This window comes from Carcharodon carcharias, chromosome 31 (genome assembly GCF_017639515.1).
Source record: "Carcharodon carcharias isolate sCarCar2 chromosome 31, sCarCar2.pri, whole genome shotgun sequence".
NCBI classification, from domain to species: domain Eukaryota; kingdom Metazoa; phylum Chordata; class Chondrichthyes; order Lamniformes; family Lamnidae; genus Carcharodon; species Carcharodon carcharias.
Window position 1 is genome coordinate 12,664,072 of NC_054497.1, and position 23,978 is coordinate 12,688,049.

At 46.3% G+C, this 23,978-nt stretch overlaps 1 protein-coding gene across 9 annotated transcripts in view; it reads left to right on the forward strand.

Moving 5' to 3' along the window:
- Window positions 1-23,978, forward strand: part of LOC121271745 (interferon regulatory factor 5-like) — a 60,295-nt gene that overhangs the window by 33,983 nt on the left and 2,334 nt on the right. For 7 of the 9 annotated variants that reach the window (XM_041177963.1, XM_041177965.1, XM_041177966.1 and 4 more), the window contains 6 exons: window positions 17,863-18,028; window positions 18,515-18,686; window positions 19,107-19,201; window positions 19,892-19,946; window positions 21,132-21,377; window positions 23,059-23,427. In XM_041177963.1, coding sequence (XP_041033897.1) covers window positions 17,864-18,028; window positions 18,515-18,686; window positions 19,107-19,201; window positions 19,892-19,946; window positions 21,132-21,377; window positions 23,059-23,427 — 1,102 coding nt within the window. In that variant the 5' untranslated portion in view covers window position 17,863. Of the gene's footprint in view, window positions 1-16,934; window positions 17,090-17,862; window positions 18,029-18,514; window positions 18,687-19,106; window positions 19,202-19,891; window positions 19,947-21,131; window positions 21,378-23,058; window positions 23,428-23,978 lie in introns of those variants that run through there. The other 2 variants (XM_041177962.1, XM_041177969.1) reach the window with 2 other exon arrangements.

The window sequence follows — 23,978 nt, forward strand, 5'->3', positions numbered from 1 at the left end:
CGCAGCAGTCAGGTTGCTCACAACACAGACATCATTGAGGAAAATGACCAGATAATTATTTTAGTGATGCTGTTTGGCCGGTACACAGGGGAGAACGCCCCTGTTCTTCTTCAAATCCCACCAAAATCTTTTACATCCATCGAAGAGAGAACATGGAAGGGAAGGGGGATTGGTTTAATATCTCCACCGAAAGACTGCACCTCTGACAGGGCCACATTACCAAAGCACTGCACTGAAGTGTCAGCCACAGTTAGAGACTCAATCCTTGAGTGGGGCTTGAACCCATGACTTTCTGACTCAGAGCGCTGCCCACCGAGTCAAGTGTCGGTTGGTCTTTGTGATGACTTTGCTTTTTAGCACGCAGCCACAAACTGAGTCAATGGGGATATCTCTGTATTCTCCGACTTGTACTTTTAAATCACAAAACAGCAAAATCTAAGTACACGATGAACCTGCAACCCCAGAATAAAATCCGCACTGACTAAACAAATGAGAAATAGATTGATAGTTAGAATGTTCAGCTTGAAGAAAATCAGAATGTGCCTGCACATGAGATTGTGATCATTAAAAGCAATTGACAGCATTGTGCAATAGCAACACAAGAGAGACATGCTATAGGGCACACCATTGTTTTGTAGAATGGGAGTTACTTCTAGTTAGCAATTTTGGTTCCAGTCCATCTGATAGGGTAAACATTCTTCTCCCTCACTAGACCACTGGGGTAAATGAATCTGGGGCTCTCTAACCGTGTTTGCTATTAACTCTACATCCCCGAAATCTTTCTATTGTTCCACATAAAATTTGACCCAAATAACCTAATACCGAGAGCCCTAAAGATATGAGAAATTGCAGTACAGGTGATCTCCTGAGATTGTGTTAAAGGCAATTAGATGGATGGAGGGAGCTTTACTCTGTATCTAACCCTGTGCAGTACCTGCCCTGGGAGTGTTTGATGGGGACAGCGTAGAGGGAGCTTTACCCTGTATCTACCCCCCGTGCTGTATCTGTCCTGGGATTGTTTGATGGGGACAGTGTAGAGGGCGCTTTACACTGTATCTAAACCCGTGCTGTACCTGTTCAGGGAGTGTTTGATGGACACAGTGTAGAGGGAATTTTACTTTGTACCTAACACCATGCTGTACCTGTCCTGGGAGTGTTTGATGGGGACAGTGTAGAGGGAGCTTTACTCTGTATCTAACCCCGTGCTGTACCTGTCCTGGGAGTGTTTGATGGGGACAGTGTAGAGGGAGCTTTACTCTGTATCTAACCCCGTGCTGTACCTGTCCTGGGAGTGTTTGATGGGGACAGTGTAGAGGGAGCTTTACTCTGTATCTAACCCCGTGCTGTACCTGTCCTGGGAGTGTTTGATGGGGACAGTGTAGAGAGAGATTTACTCTTTATCTAACCCCGTGCTGTACCTGTCCTGGGAGTGTTTGATGGGGACAGTGTAGAGGGAGCTTTACTCTGTATCTAACCCTGTGCTGTACCTGTCCTGGGAGTGTTTGATGGGGACAGTTTGGTGGGAGCTTTACTCTGTAACTAACCTGGTGCTGTACCTGTCCTGGGAGTGTTTGATGGGGACAGAGTAGAGGGAACTTTACTCTGTATCTAACCCCGTGCTGTACCTGTCCTGGGAGTGTTTGATGGGGACAGAGTAGAGGGAGCTTTACTCTGTATCTAACCCCGTGCTGTACCTGTCCTGGGAGTGTTTGATGGAGACAGTGTAGAGGGAGCTTTACTCTGTATCTAACCCTGTGCTGTACCTGTCCTGGGAGTGTTTGATGGGGACAGTTTAGAGGGAGATTTACTCTGTATCTAACCCCGTGCTGTACCTGCCCTGGGAGTGTTTGATGGGGACAGTGTAGAGGGAGCTTTACTCTGTATCTAACCCCGTGCTGTACCTGTCCTGGGAGTGTTTGATGGGGACAGTATAGAGGGAGATTTACTCTGTATCTAACCCTGTGCTGTACCTGCCCTGGGAGTGTTTGATGGGGACAGTGTAGAGGGAGATTTACTCTGTATCTAACCCTGTGCTGTACCTGCCCTGGGAGTGTTTGATGGGGACAGTGTAGAGGGAGCTTTACTCTGTATCTAACCTGTGCTGTACTGCCCTGAGGCCCTGTAGAGGGAGTTTTACTCTGTATCTAACCCTGTGTTGTACCTGTCCTGGGAGTGTTTGATGGGGACAGTTTAGAGGGAGCTTTACTCTGTATCTAACCCTGTGCTGTACCTGTCCTGGGAGTGTTTGATGGGGACAGTTTAGAGGGAGCTTGTTCAACCTTATCGCGTGGAGGGCAGTCAACTTTTTAAAACTGTTCTCTCAGTCAAGCGGCGATCAGCAATTTTCTGAAAGATAAAGTCTGGCACAACATTCAACATGAATTTCTAAAAAAAGACACTGAGACATGAAAAGAAACAACATTTGCTGAGGGAAAAAAACACAATATCAAAGCAATGAAATGATTAAAAAATTAGATAAAGATGAGTACTATAGTGTGACAGGATGATAGTGTGTGTGTGAGTCTGGCTCACTCCCAGTACAAGGGCTCTCATTCACCCTCACCCCACACACCATCATAATTTCTCATCCACTTCACAGTGGGTGTCAGTGAGTGACTGAGCACCCTGAGACTGGGAGTGAGTCAAATCTACACACACACTCTCTCCCCTCGCACACTCTCCCCCCTTGCATACTCAATGCCCCTCACACACTTTCCCCCCTCGCACACTCTCCCCCCCACACACTCTCCCCTCTCGCACACTCTCCCCCTCGCACTCTCCCCCCTTGCACACTCTCCCACCTCACACTCTCCCCCCTCACACACTCTCCCCCTCACACACTCTCCCCACTCGCACATTCTCCCTCCTCGCACACTCTCTCCCCTCGCAAACTCTCCCCCCATACACTCTCCCCCCTCACACACTCTCCCCCTTCGCGCACTCTCCCCACTCACACACTCTCCCCAGTCACACACTCTCCCCCCTCACACACTCTCCCCATTCACACACTCTTCCCCACTCACACACTCTTCCCTCCTCACACACCCTCCCTCCCTCACACACTCGCCCCACTCACACACTCTCCCCTCCTCACACACTCTCCCCCTCACACACTCTCCCCCCCTTACATGCTCATTCCTCATAAACACTCTCTCCCCATCATTGTCATGACCATGGATCCTATCCCCAAACTACTTATGGACATATTGAACTTTTAACTAAGGCATGTATTTTAAGAAAGGACATACAATCAAAAGCTGGCTGAGACTGTAAGGTAACAACTTGCTGGAAAATTCCTGTGTGGATTACTTGACCAACTAGTTCAAAAGGAACGGAATGTTGCACCTAAAATGTGTGACACAGCTTCTTCAGACAGAGGCACTTCAAAGGAAAAGATACAATTCAGACTGAACTATAATCTCCTGTGGCTGCGGAGATAATGGAAAATATGACCATCTTAGCTGAAACCACCTCCTGTTGAGTTATATCCCTGACTGTGAACATGAACTGAGTTGAAAAGAAAACAGATCTGGGTGGAAGACATGTTTGCTTTTTCCCTTCCAGGAATGCATAAAGAAAAGGGTTTAAAAAAGCCATCTGCAACCGTAGTCTGGTACTAGTCTGGTATTCTGTTCTGGTGTGCGTGTGTGCTGTGAAGGTTACAGCTAAAGAACACCAACTGGGCATTCCTGCAACTTGCAGGAACAAACCCCTCTCTTTCTGATTGCTGGAAGCAAGTCATAAGTCAGCAAAGCCACAGTCGAGAAGGAACCAGGATAACTAATTCCAGCTAAGCTGCAGAACCAAGAACCTCCAAACCAACTGCTCAAATGCCAAAGTCAGCCCTACCAGAATCACCCCAACTTAACAACTGCAACGTTTCACCATCAACTCCTCATGGACTAACCAAAGACTGATTCGTATATCTTTTTTAACTTTTATTTTTGGACTCAATTTCTCATTTATGATCTGTATGTATGTGTGTTGCATTTTTATTATTTTTCCTCACATTTAGCAACTAATAAACTCACTCTTTCTTTGACTCAAGACAGCCTGGTTGAATTGGCTCCTTTTAAAACATAAATACATTTGGACTAGGAGAAGGTATCCATGAGGGAAGAGATCCTTTTTAAATTAACCTTGTTGCGACCAACCGAGGGGGCTGAATAAAGAAGGGGAGCCAGTTCATCCCTCTTTACCTGGGAGCATAACAATTTGGGGGACCTTGCCCAGGGACTAGTCATAACAACACACTCTCCCCCTCCACAGATTAAACCCCTTCACACACTCTCTCTCTCACCCACACACTCCCTCTCTCCCCTCATAGTCTCTCTCTCTCTGTCCCCTACTTCACACTCTCTCTTTCACAGTCTCCACTCACTCACTCAGATGCCAGTGGGCCCCACACCAGATCACCGGGGCCCTGTTCCGCCTCGTAAGTGCTCCACGCCGACTTGCCTAGCCCCGCCTCCAGCTCCCTCACACCCGCCTCCAGCTCCCTCACACCCGCCTCCAGCTCCCTCACACCCGCCTCCAGTTCCCTCACACACCGCTTCCTGCCCTCACTCCCAACTCCTACCCTCCGGGCCCTGGAACTTAACTTAAAAACTTACCCTCCCGCTGTTTGCTGCTCACCCAATCGCAGGTTGGTTTTTCTCTTCATTTGCTGCTGATAGGATAGGCTCAGTAGTGAGTCCAGGGGTCTCGGGGGCCACAATTCAGCCCACAGGCCGTGTTTTGGTCAAGCCTGGTGTAAATTAAGCTTTACCAATCCTGTCTTGTACCTGTCCTGGGAGTGTTTGATGGAGACAGTGTAGAGGGAGCTTTACTCTGTATCTAACCCTGTGCTGTACCTGTCCTGGGAGCGTTTGATGGGGACAGTGTAGAGGGAGCTTTACTCTGTATCTAACCCCGTGCTTTACCTGTCCTGGGAGTGTTTGATGGGGTCAGTGTAGAGGGAGCTTTACTTTGTATCTAACCCTGTGCCATACCTGTCCTGGGAGTGTTTGATGTGGACAGTGTAGAGGGAGCTTTACTCTGTATCTAACCCCGTGCTGTACCTGCCTTGGGAGTGTTTGATGGGGACAGTGTAGAGGGAGCTTTACTCTGTATCTAACCCTGTGCTGTACCTGCCCTGGGAGTGTTTGATGGGGACAGTGTAGAGGGAGCTTTTCTCTGTATCTAACCCTGTGCTGTACCTGTCCTGGGAGTGTTTGATGGGGGCAGTGTAGAGGGCACTTTACTCTGTATTTTACCCTGTTATGCAGTTTGCAAATTTAAATTTAGTTTTTAGAGTAACATAGAAATAAAAAAACTGATCAGTAAAAGTGACCATGAAGTTGTTGAGTTGTTGGGAAAAGCCCAACTGGTTCATTGTTCTTTTGGGAAGGAAACCAGTTGGGGCCTCGTGTGAGTCCAGTCCCTCAACAATGTTGTCGACTCTTAGCTGCCCTCTGACGTGATCTGGCAAACCACTGAGTTGTATTAAACTCAGGGCAGTGAGGGATGGGCAACAAATGATGGCACTTTGCCAGTGTTTCCGATATCCTGGGAATGCCCCCATGAGCTTTAGCAATCCTGGAGTAAGTGATTAGAGAAAGGGACAAAATCCGACAGGGCTCCTGTCCCTGACTGCGGAACAGCCATTCATTAAGGAATTGAGTGTTGATTGAAGACAGGGATCGGGGCTGTGATATCAGCCCACGATTGGCAGTCTATGGGCGATCACCGCCCTTGTTCTTGAGAGGACACGTACTCATGCAGATGAGAAAACTAGCAAAACTAGCACATTGGGTTTAGTAGCCTTGTTGCTCTTCATCAGAAATGAAAAGGGTTGGAGTTCCCAAGGTCACCGTCAGGTAATCATACTGTCAGTTGTGACCTGACAGAACAGAGTGAAGCTAAACTCTGCATGCTGGGTTGATTAAGGACACAGAAGGATCTGACTTTCTAAGATCTGCTTGGCTCATGTCCAGTGGTCCCGATTATCTCTGGTATTCTAGGCAACCACTTAAAGGATCAGTTACAGACAGGTTTTCATCCATCATTGCTTAGATATAGATTCAAACATAGCACCTTGGCCCTCATACACCAGCTCCCTCCACCAATGGAATTCGGGTTTCGGTGTTCATGTTGTTAAGGTATACAAAGAGGCCAAGGGTATTCCTTAAAATCTTCTGGACAAAGGAGAGAAAATATGAATTGAGCATTTATGGTGGCAAAAGAGTTGGTTGGATTACCTTTCAGGCGGGTTGATAACTCTTAGTAAAGTGTTGGGCTTCGATTTGGTGGAGCTGGTGGACATTCGCTTTGAGTGTTAACTTTACTTTGAGAAGAACCTTCACCATGATTGAGATACCATAGCTTAGCTCTGAGTGTTGAATGCAACCTTGAGGCCCACAAGTGAAACTCTTTAACCGGGGGGGGGGGGGGGGGGTCCCAGTCTGCACAGCGAACAGGGAGAGGAAATTTCTACTGGGGGGAACAAACGAGAGAGGGGTGGGGTCAGAACTGGCGGGTGGTAAACTGAATCCCAGGCCAAGTGGCAAATTCGAGCGGGAAGATCCAAAACAGGGTTGAGAGCAGTGTCAAAGAGGCTGCCCAATAAGGACTCCAGTGTGCAGTGGTTAGGGAGGGGGAGGAGATGTGGAGTGGGGGTGATGAAAACTAGAGAGAGAATGTAAACAAAACAGGTGAAAAAACAAAAAATCAATTATAAATACAGAAAATATTTGAAAAATGCCAAAAGACAGGCTTTATCTCCCAGTCGATGGACAAACATGAGAACATCATTCTAATAAATAGTTGGGTTCTTAATGTTTATCTTGTCAGTGATAAGTTCTGTACAATGTTGTTTGTTGTCTGTTGGTGTTGCTGCTTACTCTGTTTATGCCAATTATTCTGTAAATTCCAGAGATTAGGGCCCAGACAGCTCAAGGCACAGCCACCAATGATTGAGGGATGGAAATTGGGGATGAGTAGGGGGCCAAAATTGGAGGAACGCAGAGATCTCGCACGGTTGTAGGGGCTGGAGGGAGCTACAGAGATATGGAGGGTTGTAGGGGCTGGAGGAGGTTACAGAGATGGGCAGAGTTGTAGGGGCTGGAGGAAGTTACAGAGATAGGTAGGGTTGTAGGGGCTGGAGGAGGTTACAGAGATAGGCAGAGTTGTAGGGGCTGGAGGAGGTTACAGAGATAGGCAGGGTTATAGGGCCTGGAGGGGACTACAGAGATAGGGAGGGTTGTAGGGTCTGGAGGAGGCTACAGATATAGGCAGAGTTGTAGGGGCTGGAGGAGGTTACAGAGATAGGCAGAATTGTAGGGGCTGGAGGAGGTTACAGAGATAGGCAGAGTTGTAGGGCCTGGAGGGGTTTACAAAGATAGGGAAGGTTGTAGGAGCTGGAGGAGACTACAGAGATAGGGAGCAGTGTAGGAGCTGGAAGAGGTTACAGAGATAGGGAGGGTTGACGGAGGCTACAGAGAGAGGGTGAGGCCAGGAAATGTGGACACAGCTCTCTCTTCTGCGAGCAGAGGGTTTAAAAAAGTGATGCATTGCCCTCTGCACCCCCATTACCTGCCCTCCGCCTTACAGGGGATCCATCCTCTCCCTGCTCCCTGTGCAGACTGGGACTCCCTGGACAATATGGGCAATAAATGCTGGCTAATCTCTAATTGCCCTTGAGAACTGAGTGGCTTGGTCGGCCATTTCAGAGTCAACCATATTCTAGAGCCACACAGGGTAAGGACGGCAGGTTTCATTCACTGAAGGACATTGGTGAACCAACAATGGTTTTCATGATGGTCATCATCAGACTTTTAATTCCAGATTTTTGAGCATTGCCCTGAGTTTCTGGATTACAGGGTCTAATGACAATACCACTATACCACTGCCTACCCAACTCAGTTAAGGGTATTTTCAGCTTCCATGGTATTTTGAGGTGTCTTGAGGCACGAGGTAGAACTTAACTGAATAAAGCCCATCGTGTGTCATTAAAAGCATCACACAATAACGGGAAAGGGGTCGAGGGATTTTTTTTTCAGTTTTGGTGCGGATCAGCATCTCCGTGAGAAAATGGTTGCTGAATGTTTCTGTGTTTGTTACCACTTCGCAAGGTCCTTGTGTTACTTTGACTATGGGCAGTCTGACATTTCCTTGCGCCTCGCTATCTTTGTAATCGCTTCCAGCCCTACAATCCTCCGAGATCTCTGCACCTCTTCAATTCCGGCCTCCTGATTCTAATCGCTCAAACATTGGTGGCTGTGCCTTCAGCTGCCAAGGCCCTAAACTCTGGAATTCCCTCCCTAATCCATTCTACCGTGTTCTCCTCCTTTAAAACACTCCTAAAACCGGCCTCTTTGACCAAGCCTGTCCTAGTATCCTCTTAAATAGCTCAGTGTCAAAGCTCTTTACACTTCCATGAAATGGCTGGGACATGTTACTAAGTAAAGATGCTATATAAAAGCAGGTTGTTGTTGTGAGACAGGACACTGTGAGTTATCAGTCAATGTATGGATACCTGTTGGAGGGAGACAGATTGAGATATCAGTCACAAAACAAAAACAGAATTACCTGGAAAAACTCAGCAGGTCTGGCAGCATCGGCGGAGAAGAAAAGAGTTGACGTTTCGAGTCCTCATGACCCTTCGACAGAACTGAGTGAATATTAGGAGAGGGGTGAAATATAAGCTGGTTTAAGGTGGGGGGAGGGGGGGCCGTGGGGGGAGAGAAGTGGGGGGGTGGTGTGGTTGTAGGCACAAGCAAGCAGTGATAGGAGCAGCTAATCAAAAGATGTCACAGACTAAGGAACAAAGAGGTGTTGAAGGTGGTGATATTATCTAAACGAATGTGCTAATTAAGAATGGATGGCAGGGCACTAATATTCACTCAGTTCTGTCGAAGGGTCATGAGGACTTGAAACATCAACTCTTTTCTTCTCTGCCAACGCTGCCAGACCTGCTGAGTTTTTCCAGGTAATTCTGTTTTTGTTTTGGATTTCCAGCATCCGCAGTTTTTTGTTTTTATCTCTGAGATATCAGTCTGTGTACAGACACCTCCCTGAGGGAGAGGGGACTGAGAGACACCCAATCAGTGCAGATATCTCCCTGAGAGAGAGAGGGGACTGAGAGACATCAGTCAGTGTACAGATATCCCCCTGAGAGAGGGGAATGAGAGACATCAGTCAGTGTACAGATATCCCCTTGAGAGAGGGGACTGAGAGACACCAGTCAGTGTACAGTTATCTCGCTGAAAAAGAGGGGAACTGAGAGACACCAGTCAGTGTACAGTTATCCCCCTGAGAGAGGGGACTGAGAGACACCAGTCAGTGTACAGATATCTCACTGAAAGAGAGGGGAACTGAGAGACACCAGTCAGTGTACAGATACCTCCCTGAGGGAGAGGGAGTATAGTGCAAAACAGACCAAAGGTCACAACTACCAAGGATGGGAGAGTCAGGGTGTGTTTTGAGAGTTTTGTGCTGGTTAATTAATGATATATTTAGGGGCAATGCTACTTGTGAATCCCTGATTTTAACTTGCTCCACCATTGACCAGAAACTGAACTGGACTAGCCATATAAATACTGTGGCGACAAGAACAGGTCAGAGGTTAGGAATCGTGCAATGGGTAACTCACCTCCTGACTCCCCAAAGCCTGTCCACCATCTACAAGGCACAAGTCAAGAGAGTGATGGAATACTCCCCACTTGCCTGGATGAGTGCAGCTCCCACAACACTTAAGAAGCTTGATACCATCCAGGACAAAGCAGTCTGCTTGATTGGCACCACATCCACAAACATTCACAGCAGTGTGTATCATCTACAAGATGTACTGCAGGAATTCACCAAGGCTCCTTTGACAGCACCTTCCAAATCACAACCACCACCATCTAGAAAGACAAGAGCAGCAGATAGATGAGAAAACCACCGTCTGAAGTTCCCGTCCAAGTCACACAACATCCTGACTTGGAAATATATCGGCCGTTCCTTCACTGTCACTGGGTCAAAATCCTGGAACTCTCTCCCTAACAGCACTGTGGGTGTACCTACACCATATGGACTGCAGTGGTTCAAGAAGGCAGCACACCGCCACCTTCTCAAGGGGCAATTAGGGATGGACAATAAATGCTTTATCAACATTGATAACATTTTGCCCCTATCACCCTGCTTAGGGGCTGAGCCTTTAACTCACTGGTAACGTCCCTGCGTTGGAGGCAGGAGCTGAAGGGTTCCTATCACAGGCAATCTTTGTGAGTGCAGAGTAAAATATGGTCTCTAAATACAGGGTCGGCAACCAGTGAGGATACTTAAATCAATCAATGGGTATGAGTGCTCCCAACACCAAAATTGTAAAGCTGGGTAAGAATCCTTAGCTTTCGCTGTGGTCCAACTGGGAGAAGGAGCTCCTGTGATATGATGCCACCAATGAGGAAGGAAGTGGAAAACCACCTCATCTGCTCTTCCCTGGTAAGTGTGGGACTTGAGTTAACACCCACCCTCAGACCGACACCAGAGATAACTCTACAGACTTCCTCGAGTAAACAAGTTCTTCCTAACATCTGTTTAAATCCAAGGCTATGTCGTCTCTTTCTGCTGTCCTGTTTTAATTTGAAGTAATCTCCTGCGCTTTGCATCATCCATATCGGTGAACATTTCATTCACCTTGACGAGATCTCCATAATCTTCTTTGTATGGCTTTAAGCTTGTCTGACGTTCCTTCAGCGCTCCTCCCTTCACATGTGGGACGCCAAGGTTGAGTTTGGAAAGGGCTGTAGGCTGTGTCAGGAAAGATTGAAAAGGCCGAGCCTTTTCTCTCCAAAGAAGGGGAGGCTGGGGGGGTCTTCAAGATCACGAAAGAGTTCAATAGGGTAGACGTAGAAAAGATGTTTCCACTTGAGTGGGAAGACTGAAACTAAGACTCATAAACATGAGATAGCCACAAAGAAATCCAACCAGGAAATTCAGGGCAAATTCTTTTACCCAGATAGTGGCGAGAATGTCACGACCATAGTGAGTGGTTGAGGCAAACAGCAGAGATACCTTTAAGGGGAAGCTGGATAAACGCATGAGGGAGGAAGGATTAGAAGGTTATGCTGACAGCCCGAGATGAAGTGGGGTGGGAGGAGGCTCGTGTGGAGCAGAAACACTGGCATAGAGCAGTTGGGCTGAATGGCCTGTTTCTGGGCTGTAGGTTCAAAGTAGTGGAGGAGGAAGGGAAGACTGCCTTGCCAATGCAGGACTGATTCCTGGGATGAGAAGATTTTCCTCTGGAGAGGGATCGAGTAGAAATGGCTCCATATTTTCTGGAGTCTAGAAAGGTGGTCCTATCGAAACAGATAAAACTCTGGGAGGGTTTGACAGAGTAGTTGCTGCGAGGCTGTTTCCCCAGGCTGGAGAGTGTAGAATTACAGGGCGGGATTTTCGTAATCGTCAAAAATTTGACGGACCAGCAAGAGATCTGTCTGGCTTCGGGTGGGAATTTCCAGTCCCGGGGGGTGGGGTGGGATGGGAAAATCCTGCCCACAATCTCAGGATAAGGGCTCGTCCATATTTACAACTGAGATGAGGAGAAATTTCTTCACACAAAGTGTCATGAATTTTTGTAATTCCCTAATCCAGAGGGATGTGGATTTTCAGTCATTGTCTATAATCTCCAGTTCTCTACCTCTCTTTCTCCTCCTTTAAGATGCTTCTTAAAACCTACCACCTTGACCAAGTTTTTAGTCACCTGTCCTAATATGTTTTCCTGTGGTTCAGTGTCAGTTTTTTTGATAATCGCTTCTGTGCAGCGCCTTGGGACGTTTTGCTATGTTAAAGGTGCTATGTAAATGCAAGTTGTTGTAGTTGTTAGCTCAGAGGTGAAAGACAGCCAGTGTAAAATGTCTGGCTGTCTGGCATCGTGCTGCAGCAGGCGTCTGCGTCCTCCCAGGAGCAGGGGAGGTGACCAGTCCAAAGTGGGGGACATAAAAATAAACTACAAGAGATAAAATCTAACAATGTACAGGAATGTAAGGTGATTGAACTAACGTAGTAAACAAGTGGAAGGAATTCACTGGAAGATGTTTCACTGATAAGCGCCTGTGCGGGGACCCGGGTTGGGGTCCCCCCTCTCTGTTCACAAATGTCTTGAGGATGGGTTCTCTACATTTCTCATTCACTGAATGGACAAATTCGAGGTCTGTGAGTCATGCTTCTGTAGCATACACAAAAAAATGTCAAAGTCAATGGACTTTTGAACAACTCGCCACATTATATTTGCCCCCCCGCCCCTCCCCACCCCGACAGGGCTGTAAAATTCCACCCTATGTTTTTGTATGTTTGTGTGTGTATGTGTGTGTGTGTCTGTGCTTCTGTGTGACTGTATGTTTCTGTATGATTGTGTGTGATTGTGTGTGTGTTTCTGTGCAAGTGTGTCGGTGTAATTCTGTGAGTGTGTGTGAGTTTGACTGTGTTGCTGTGTGTGTGTGTGTGTGTTTCTGTGTGAGTGTGTGTGAGTTTGACTGTGTGTTGCTGTGTGTGTGTGTGTGTGTGTGTTTCTGTGCGAGTGAGTGTGTGTATCTGTGTATTGCTGTGTTTGGGTATGTTTGTGTGGGTGTTTGTATGTGTGTGTCTGCGTTGTGTGTATGTGTGTGCATGTGTTGTGTGTGTGTGTGTGTCTGCGTTGTTGTGTGTGTGTGCCTGCATTGTTGTGTGTGTGTGTCTGCGCTTTGTGTGTGTGTGTGTCTGCGCTGTGTGTGTGTGTCTGTGCTGTGTGTGTGAGTGTATGTGTGCGTGCGTTGTGTGTGTGTGTCAGTGTTGTATGTGAGTGTGTGTGTGTGTGTATATTTACTCGTTTAAAAATATCTGGAATAGGAAAAAACTGATTGGCAGGCAGAAATCATCCAGTTGAGTGGTGAAGCACTTTCCAATTGGCCATGTGCCGTGAGGTGACCAATGCTGAGAGTGTGGGCCAGTTAGTGACAGGAGGTCAAATGATGGCATCTCCAGGAATGTGTCCAACCAGAGTTGGCAACCCTAATTCAACCATTCCTGGTAGCCACGGGCCAGCAGGAGCCCAGGCAGTGCACATTTAAAGAGACAACTGGTGATGTTTTTCTCCTTTGCTTTAAATTCTGTCCAGTAATTGATCTACAAGAATTAGGAAGAAACTGGCTGATCTGCCCCTAGTCGGGCCTGCTCACTCTCAGATTTAACTCTACAGCCTGCTCCTAACAGTAGAGAGCAAAGTGAGGGGGAAAGGTGAGGCAGGTGTATTCATGTAACTTAATACTGGACTGACGGAGACGTTAAGGGGTATATTTTCAGATAGATGCTAAGAGAATCCACAGTTCCACTACTTGCTGAGGTCATTGCCAAGCTGAGGATGCTGGACTCCGCACACAACACATACACAGACATTCACACACATACACACACAACACAGACACACAGGCACACACCCACACAAACACAGAAACACACACAAAAAACACACACGCACAACACACACACAGACACAAAACTCAGACAGACAGACAGACACACACATGCAACACAGACACACACACAACGCAGAGAGACACACACACAGACACAACCACACACACACAGACACACACAACGCAGACAGACACACACACAATGCACACACAGACACACACGCACACACATGCACCACAGACGGACACGCGCACACAACACACACACAGACACACACACACAACACAGACACACACACAACGCAAACAGACACACACACAGACACAACCACACACACACAGACACACAACACAGACAGACACACACACAATGCACACACAGACACACACGCACACACACGCACCACAGATGGACACGCGCACACAACACATACACAGACACACACACAACACAGACACACACACAACACAGACACACAACACACACATACACAACACACACACACGCACAGATTCTCTCTCTCTCTCTCTCACACACACAGACACACGCACAAGGGCCAGAATTTTACCTTTGCTGTGTGGGCATGGAGCAGACCCAACACTTTACAAAATGGGGCATGATGGAGGGTTCCCTGATGCCATCGCGCTGCCTTGCGATATTTCGCTAGGCGACCACACGTAGTTATTGGAAGTGCGCACACTGACGTTAAAGTGCCAATTAAAGCCATTGAATCCCTATTGGCTGCGATTCGGGGCGGCCTGTGCACTTTTACACTCGGCACGTGGGCCAATCGTCCAGGTGGCCTTCAGGCTTCTCATTCCTGGTGGGGTCATATACCAGTGAGCTGCTGCTGAGGGATTGTGTATGGCTGAGGGGCTGGGGCTACTGAGGGGGCCAGTGCTTGTTAGGCAGTCGCCTTCTTCAGATGGGAGATGGATCAGAGGAAGAGGAAGAAGGTTGAGAGATGGAGGGAAGAGTTTCCTAACACTTCAACTAGAGCGCGGAATGCTGTTACCACAGGCTGTTACAGGCCGTATAATCTTTCCGTCCTATTAGTTAATGTATCATATCTAAACTATTGTTTCTTAATAAATTTAATAAACCATCCTAAAATTGCTTATGACCAGTCAGCTGCTTATTTAGGGATCCGTGGCTTCTAGCACTCAGTCAGGAAGCTCATTCCAGATTAGGCTGCTCGCTGCACTAAAAAAAATCATACCTCAACCCTGGCCCTTTTGCCTTAAATCTGCCGGCCCTGGTTACCAACCCCTCCCTGCTAGTAAAAAAACTAATTTCTCTGTGGTAAAGGGGAGTACGGTGTACTTTTAAGAGAATGTAGTTAGTTGACCGTGAGACTGTGTTGACCCAATTGCTACAAAGCGCAGTCATCTTGGGTACCTGTAAGTCTAGAGCTGGAGATGAATGTAGAAGCAGACATGGTGTTAATGCTCTGTCCTTAGTTCCAATAAACCACCAGTGTTTGTTCAGTTAATCGGTCTCTCTACCTGTATTGTTTCAAGCACCAACTAATGTGTTAATATAAAGGGTGCGGCTAGTGTTCGGCAGACAAAGCAAACATGATAAGCAAGAACATAAAATTCTCCTTACCTGTTCTGTCCAAACTCTTTAGCAATTTGATGCCTCAATTAAATCTCTCCATATTGGCCCCTGCTCTGAGTAGAACAATGCCAGCTTTATAACGGATGTGATATGAGAGATATCAATTAACATTGCATTTTGAGTGAGAGGATGTTGAAACGGTAACCATTCCCAGCTTTACTCCTACTCAATGTATTCCAGGATGCTAACCCTAACCCTAACCCTAACCTTAACCCTAAACCTAACCCTAATGCTAACCCTAACCCTAACCTTAACCCTAAACCTAACCCTAACACTAACCCATTCCCAGCTTTACTCTTACTCAATGTATTCCAGGATGCTAACCCTAACCATAACCCTAACCCTAACCCTAAACTTAACCCTAAACCTAACCCTAATGCTAACCCTAACCCTAATCCTAAACCAAACCTTAAACCTAACCCTAAACCTAAACCTAACCCTAACCCTAACCCTAAACTTAACCCTAAACCTAACCCTAATGCTAACCCTAACCCTAATCCTAAACCTAACCCTAAACCTAACCCTAATCCTAACCCTAACCCTAAACCTAACCCTAACCCTAATGCTAACCCTAACCCTAATCCTAAACCTAACCCTAACCCTAACCCATTCCCAGCATTACTCCTAGTCAATGTATTCCAGGATGCTAACCCCAACCCTAATCCTAAACCTAACCCTAAACTTAACCCTAACCCTAACCCTAATGCTAACCCTAACCCTAAACCTAACCTTAACCCTTATGCTAACCCTAACTCTAAACCTAACCCTAACCTTAAACCTGACCCTAACCTTAACACTAAGCCTAACCCTAAACCTAGCCTAACCCTAACCTTAACCCTTATGCTAACCCTAACTCTAAACCTCACCCTAACCCTAACTCTAAATCTCACCCTAACCCTAACCCTAACCCCAAACCTGACCCTTACCCTAATCCTAACCCTAACCCCATATCCTTTTTTAAAATTCGTTATAGGGATTTGAGCATTTCTATTGCCCATTCTCTGATTGCCCTTGGGAGGTTGGTGGTGGGGAACTGCCTTCGTGACTGTGTGTGTGTGTGTGTGTGTGTGTGTGAGTGTGAGTGTGAATGTATGTGTGTGTGAATGTGTGTGTGTGTGAATATGTGTTGTGTGTGTTTGCAGTGTGTGCATGTGTGTGTGAATGTGTGTGCATGTGTGTTGTGTGTGTTTGCAGTGTGTGTATGTGTGTTGAGTGTGTGTGCATGCATTTGTGTGTGTGTGTGGTGTGTGTGTGTGAATGTGTGTGAATGTGTATGTGCATGTGTGTTATGTGTGTTTGCGGTGTGTGTGCATGCATTTGTGTGAATGTGTGAATGCATGTGTGTGTGTGTATGTGTGTGAATGTGTTTGTGTATGTGTGTGTGAGAGTGTGTGTGTGGTATGTGTGTGAGAGAGTGAGTGTGTATTTGTGTGTGTGCGTATGTGTGTGAGTGTGTGCGTATGTGTGCATGCATGTGTGCTTGTGTATGTGTGAGTGTGTGGTATGTGTATGTGAGAGTGTGTGTGTCTGTGTGTGAGTGAGAGAGAGACCTGGTGAGGAACTTCAAGGTCATGTCTCATGTACCTGCTGACCTTGTCCCTCTAAGTAGTGGAGGCCATAGGTTTCGAACACTACTTGAGTGGATTACTCACCTCCTTGGCATGTGGCGTGTTTTTCCAGACATGCCATGCTCCTAGTTAAGTGAAATTTAAGAGTGTCTAAGCTGTTTTCTGACACACAGGAGTTTTTTTCTGGGAATTTTGGTTTTGTATCAGTGCCAGGTGCAAAAACAATCATATTTTTATTTTAATGCCAGGAAAATTCCCCTTTAAATATTTCCAGAGAGAAAAGGGGAACTGATGTCATAGAAGGAGGGACATGTCAGGCCTTTAAATGCAATTGGTTCTCGGGAGGAAATTCTGAATTGAAACTAAGAAGTAGCTGAGGAGAAAATCTGACATATTGTCCCTTCTCACAGATTTCGAAGGGGTCGTTGCAAATTTGGGGCAAGGCCTCTTGAGTCTATAAAGGGAACAGATTGACAATATTATACAAGGTAAATGATGTTTTCAATTGATTCCCAGAGTTGAACTCTCTTAAAAAAGGCCTAAACTATCTAGTCTTCCCAGTTTGTAAGGATTATTCCTTTTACGAAAGTGGAAAGGGGCCAGGCAGGGCAAGTTAGGTTTAGGATGATGGTGTAACCATAGTGACTGTAATCCTAGGTTCTGTAGCCGGAAAACAATAATGCCGTTGGTCATTAATACCAATGATGGTGGAGCATTTAAAATTGGGGATGTGCAAGAGGCCAGAATTGGAGGAGCGTAGGGATCCCGGAGGGCTGAGGGCCTCGTGGAGGTTACAGAGATAGGGGCAGGTGAGGATCTAGAGGAATTTGAAAACGAGGGTGAGTTTTTGAAGATGCGAGGTGCCAGTTAGAAAATGGGCAGCAGAGTTTTGGATGAGTTGATGTTTATGGAGTTGGATACAGGAGCAAGAGGCAACAGTTAGAGTTGAGGAATTCCACATATATATTTGGAAAAGAACATTCGATTTTGGGTTGCTTCCAGGTGATTACAGGGGATTTTATGCCCATTCTGTGAACATGGAGGAAGAGGCGTGAAGAATTACTGTTAAAATAATTTGCTTCATGTCAGAAAATCTGCCTCACATTGTGTTTATTTTCTCAAATTTTCTTTCTCACTTTCTCCGTACCTCCTTCCCATTCCGTCATTTATTCCCTCTTTCCCCCTGACTGCTCCTGTCTGCTTCCCACAATCTTCGGTTCTTCGGGCAAACGTTCCTACTTTTTTGCCTTGTTCCCAACAGAATGGGTTCCCAGAAGCCGTTGCTATGTGATTGGCTTATCAAGCAGATAAACAGCAGACTGTACCCTGGTCTCTACTGGATAAACGCAGAGAAAACACAGTTCAGGATTCCTTGGAAACATGGTTCAAGGCAGGACATTTCTGCAGAAGATACCAAAATATTTGAGGTAGTGTCAATTCGCAATTTGTTCAAAATGTTCATGATTTGCTTTTCTAAAGAATCCTACTGCAATAAAGACTTGTATCCATTAGTTCAGCAGGGTAGGGATTACACACTGTGTAACTGTATAGAATCCCTGTTTATTCAGCAGGGTAAGGATTACACACTGTGTAACTGTATAGAATCCCTGTTTATTCAGCAGGGTAGGGATTGCACATCGTGTAACTGTATAGAATCCCTGTTTATTCAGCAGGGTAAGGATTACTCACTGTAACTGTATTGAATCCCTGTTTATTCAGCAGCATAGGGATTACTCACTGTGTAACTGTATAGAATCACTGTTTATTCAGCAGGGTACAGATTACTCACTATAACTGTACGAGAGTAAGAATTCTTGATCTTATTCAAGAGTAAGAATTACTGACTGCATATCACTATGGAATTCCTGTTTATTTAGCAGGATAAGGATTAATACCTTTTGTACATTCTGCAGGCTTGGGCAATAGCAAGTGGCCGGTACAAACCAGGGATCGACTCTGCTGACCCTTCCATATGGAAGAGAAACTTTCGAAGTGCTTTAAATAGGAAGAGGCAATTCCACAGAGTGGTGGACAATCGGAATGACTCAGAGAACCCTCATCTGATTTACGAGATCCGGAGTGTTGGTGAGTAGCGAGAATTCCAGATCCCAATCATAGTGCTCCCTCATGGCTACACTAGGTTATGTGCTCAGGTCTCTAGAACTGGAACCCACAACCTTAAAACTCTAATGTCAGAATCATTGCTGATACCTGTTGGGAGAATGAAAAGAGACAATGCTGGAAACACTCAGAACAGACAGAATCTGTGAGGAAAGACAGAGAGAGGGAGAGAAACCGTTAATATTTCAGCTTGATCACCTCTCATGGGGTCTGTCAGAATGGGTTCTAGACCTGAAGCTATACTTGAGATGCAGCAAGGAGCAAATAAATCTGTAAGTGCCATCGCCGCTGATATGGTACAAACTCTTGGGTTTGTTGAAATCTGCTTGTAAAGTTATAAAGTTAATTCTGTTTCATTGTGTTTTGAATCTTCTTTTCCTACAGGCCAAGAGGCAGCTGCAGAGGAGGAGAGTGAGGACATCAGCCCTGCAGTTGACAACACCAGTCCTGCATTCTCCGCAAGCTCATCTCCAAACCTGGTACATGTTACAATTTATTTAAGACGTAATATAACACCGTTTCCTGTAGGGTTTATGAATGAGGAATGATCATGCTTAATTTTACATAGAATTTTACAGCACAGACACAGGCCATTCGGCCCAGTTAGTCCATTTTGGTGTTTCTGCTCCATGCTAGCCGCCTCCACTCCCTCTTTATCTCAGCCCCATCAACATATCTTTCTATTCCTTTCTCCCTCGTATTTATCCAGCTTCCCCTTAAATCCACCAATACTATTCATCTTCAGCTGCTCCCTGTGGAAGTGAGTTCCACATTCTCAGCGCTCTCTGGGTAAAGAAGTTACTCCTGAATTCTCTCTTGGATTTATTAACGACTGTCTTAAATTGATGACCTTCCATATATTGTGGTCTTGCCCACAAATAGAAACATTTGTGTCTACTACCCTAACAAACTCCTTCATAATTTTAAAGAGGTCACTCAGTTGTCTCTCTTTTCTGGAGGAAAGAGGCCCAGGCAGTCTGATTATTCCCAATAGTGTAGATCACACAGTTACCTAACCAGCCTGGAGGCTCCCGTCCCATTCTCGAGCGGGTAGATTTGAGGGTGAAGAACACCGTCAAAAAGAAGTTGATTACCGTTGAAGTCTGAGTTGTGTTTTATCTTGTGACTCAATGCTTTGATCTGTAGAATAATCTTCCTACATCTTCCAGCAAAGGACCCTAGAAAACAGCTTGAGCGACATGACGATATTGGACCAACCATCAGGTACATGATGTTGTTTTGCTCCTCTCCTATTTCAGGCCTTTAATCCTCGCAGGTGCCAAAGCACGGCTCAGACCTCACCTCACAAATCACACCCACCGACGAAAGAGCCACTTGCTAATGGATTTTGACCTTATGCTTCAAGAGCACTGAGGCCAATTCAAGTGCCCAGCCACCACCCCCCCACCACACACACACACACACACACACACACACACACACACACACACACAAACACATGCAGCCGACAGCTAAGTCACAGACCAGAAATGCCAGAATCCAACTCAAGACCCGCCACACTACACTGGGCAGTCTGCTCGGCAGGGCAGCTGACTTGGGTGATAGGACACACTGTCCCTATTCCTCAGGAATAATTGGTCTGCCTTCCCTCTGTTGGTTACAGATGCCCCTACGCCCTTTCTCACAGTGACTCAGTGGGTAGCACTCTCGCCTCAGACTCAGAAGGTCGGGGGGAGCAGCTCCCACTCCAGATACTTGAGCACAATAGGGCTGATAGTCCGATTGGTCAATCAGGAGGATTGTGAGTGCGGAAAGATTGGGTCTTTCATTTTTGGTTTCCACCCTCTCCTCAAAATGCACTGCCTTAGGATGTTGGGAGTGGTGTTAATGGTGGAGTTGAAATAGAGGGTCTTGGTGGGGATCAGAAGGGGAGTATCTGGGGAGAAAAACTCTTTCAATTGAAAACCGCAGCATTGCAAGTTCCACCTTCAACTAATTAGACTGACTGAGTTAAGACTGACGTTCATTCCAGTCTGACTGAGTTTCCAGTTGGTAGGCCATCTGCTCACTTGATCCTCCTTCCGGAATAATCCAGGCCTTTGACCTCTCTGGCATCGTTGCTTTGACTAGTGCATGTATGTTTCTGTGACTAGTGCATGTATGTTTCTGTGACTAGTGCATGTATGTTTCTGTGACTAGTGCATGTATGTTTCTGTGAGGCACGAGCTGTGCTCACGGATTGGAATGGCCCTATCTGACCAGGAGTCAGTGGATTTGGAAATGGATGTATCAGGGAGTCCAGTTGGGGCATTTGTAATTCTATCTCAGAGGGTCCTCTAGATTTGGAGTCGGGTGTTGGGCTATCCCCCAGTAGCCTCATACCAGTTGGGATGGCATCAAGAGGGGGTAATCCTGTAAACCAATCTAATATTGTCGCTCCCATTTTAGAGTACCGTGGACAAGGCTCTCTGATGGAGACAGGCATGCCTTTCTGTTCTCCCAACTATTCTCCAGACTACGCTGTGCCTTCAAGCAATCTGAGTCAAACAAATCTCACCGTCGAGCCCCTTCCTGGTGCGAGTGAAGGTGCTGCTTGTGCGCTGCCAACTCCAGTTGGAGACCCCAACACCGTGATCCCAAATGTTGGCGAATTCCAAACACAGATGAAGGAATTCTTTCTGAATGGAGCACTCGGTTAGTTTCAGCTCTCTGACCTTCTGCTCCCTCCTTTGCCCTGTGGCTCTCAGTGTGTATAAAGCCATGGCCACCCCAGCCTTTGAATGCCTGGCAGGTTCGGATCTGAGACAGCCACGCGTCTGGCTTCCAGATTCCGTGGTTTGTGCAAAGTTGCTTTTTCATTTGATATTTATGCAACTTGCAAGGAGAAAATGTTGCTCTTCAGAAAATACTTCATTGGCTGAAAACCACTTCGGGAGGTTGTAAAAGGCGCTATAGAAATACAAGTTCTTTCTTAAATGGCTCGTTGGCTGTACTCCTATGACTCAGAAGATAATGGATTTGAGGCCTGCTCAGAGACTAGATATTTCAGCGTACGACTAAAGTTGGGGGCCAGGATTGGGAGGTGGGAGAGTGGTGGGAGGGGGTGAGGCAGGTAGGGGTGGGGGAGGGTTCTATTAAATCCCCGTTCACCCTCTCAGTAAAAAGAATGTTTCACACAGTTTGGATGAGGAGCAAGTGCAGCGTCTCTGCCAATTCATCCTTCAACCAAGATCATCAAAAACAGGTCATCCATCTCACAGTTGTGTGTGGGATCTCACTGTGTGCTCATTGGCTGCTCCAAGGCTACGGCAACACTTTGAAAGTAAGTCATTGACTGTAATGAGCTTTGCAACATCCTGAGAGCTAAAAAAGGTGCTATATAAATGCAAGTCCGTTTTTTATTGCTGTACAACAGGGAAGAGGAAGGCAACAGCCCTGAATTGCTTAGCAACACAACAGAAGGTGGCCATTCAGCCCCTCCAGCCTGTCATAACGTTCAATAAGAACATGGCTGATCTGTGACCTAACACCATTGATCCCTCTTTCCTTATATCCCTTATTACCTTTAGTTAACAAAAATGTATCAATCTCAGATTGCAAATTAACATTTGATCTGTCATCAACTGTCACTTTCGGAAGAGAGTTCCAAATCTCCACCGTCCTCTGTGTGTAGAAATGTTTCCTAATTTCACTCGTGTGAGGTTGGCTCTAATTTGTAGACACTGCCCCCCTAGTCCTAGACTCCCCAACCAGTGGAAATAGTTTCTCTCTATCGACCCTGGCAGTTCTTGAAAATATCTTGAAAATATCCCTGAAATTATTCTTTAACCTTCTAGATACAGGGTATAGAATACTAGTTTATAGAACCTCACCTTGTAATTTAACCCTTGGAATACAGGAATCATTCTGCTAGGCTGACCATGAAAGGAGTAATCAGCATTAACGAGTGCCATAGATGAAGGGGTGTTGAGTGTAAATACTCTCTGAGCTACGGTATGACTAACACTTTATGACGTTGGTGGGCCACTGGAGGTGTAACGAGACACATCGACCCAAGGACTGGGATGAAAAGATAAAAACAGAAACAGAAATACCTGGAAAAACTCAGCAGGTCTGGCAGCATCGGCGGAGAAGAGCGCAGCTGACGTTTCGAGTCCTCATGACCCTTCAACAGAACTAAGGGTCACGAGGACTCGAAACATCAACTGTGCTCTTCTCCGCCGATGCTGCCAGACCTGCTGAGTTTTTCCAGGTATTTCTGTTTCTGATTTTGTTTTGGATTTCCAGCATCCGCAGTTTTTTGCTTTTATCTCTGGGACGAAAAGAATCGCTTTTGCAAACGTTAAAAACTCGCACCAAAATTGTGTCTCCACAGTAACCGAGTTTGAGGTGACAGTTTACTATCGGGGAAGGAAGGTGCAGGAGCACATTGTGGGGAACACCAACGGCTTCCGGCTCTTTTACAACTCAGTGTCTGTCTTCCCGCATCTGCAGGACTTCCCGCTCCCGGAGACCGCAGCCACCCTGGTTAGTGACCAACAGCAAATCAAGTACACGACCAAACTATTGGAACGCATGGACCAGGGGCTGATAGTGGAGGTGCAGAACACTAGGATCTGCGCGCAGAGGCTTGGGAGATGTAAAGGTTTCTGGTCGATGACGGAATATCCTACCAGTTCTGAACCTCAGCAAATTTCCAACAAGGAATTCACAGTCCTGTACGACCTACAGCAGTTTTTGAGAGGTGAGTGACGGGAACAATAAAACACAGCTCCTAGTTACATAGAGATACCTGCTGCATGCCTGTCACTGTTCAAGTCCCACTTTAGACGTCAGGATTCTAAGGGACATGCTTTAAGGTATCAGGTAAAAATTAATCCAATTGGGATGATTTTTTAAATTTAAAAGATCAGGAATATAAAGCTAGTCTCAGTAATGGCGACCGTGAAACTATCATCGATTGTTGTAAAAACCCATCTGGCTGACGAATGTCCTTTAGGGAAGGAAATCTGCTGTCCTTACCTGGTGTGGCCTACATGTGACTCCAGACCCACAGCAATGTGGTTGACTCTTAACTGGCCTAGCAAGTCACTCAATTCAAGGGCAATTAGGGATGGGCAACAAATGCTGGCCTTGCCAGTGACAGCCACATCCTGTGAATTTTTTAAAAAGTTGCCTTAGTTTTAAAGAACCGAGTGGCCAGGGCCATGAGGTGCTCAGAGGCACATAAAGCATACATGGGGCAGCCTTAGGGAACCCACATTGAGCTCTAAAGCCAGACACTGGTATAACTCC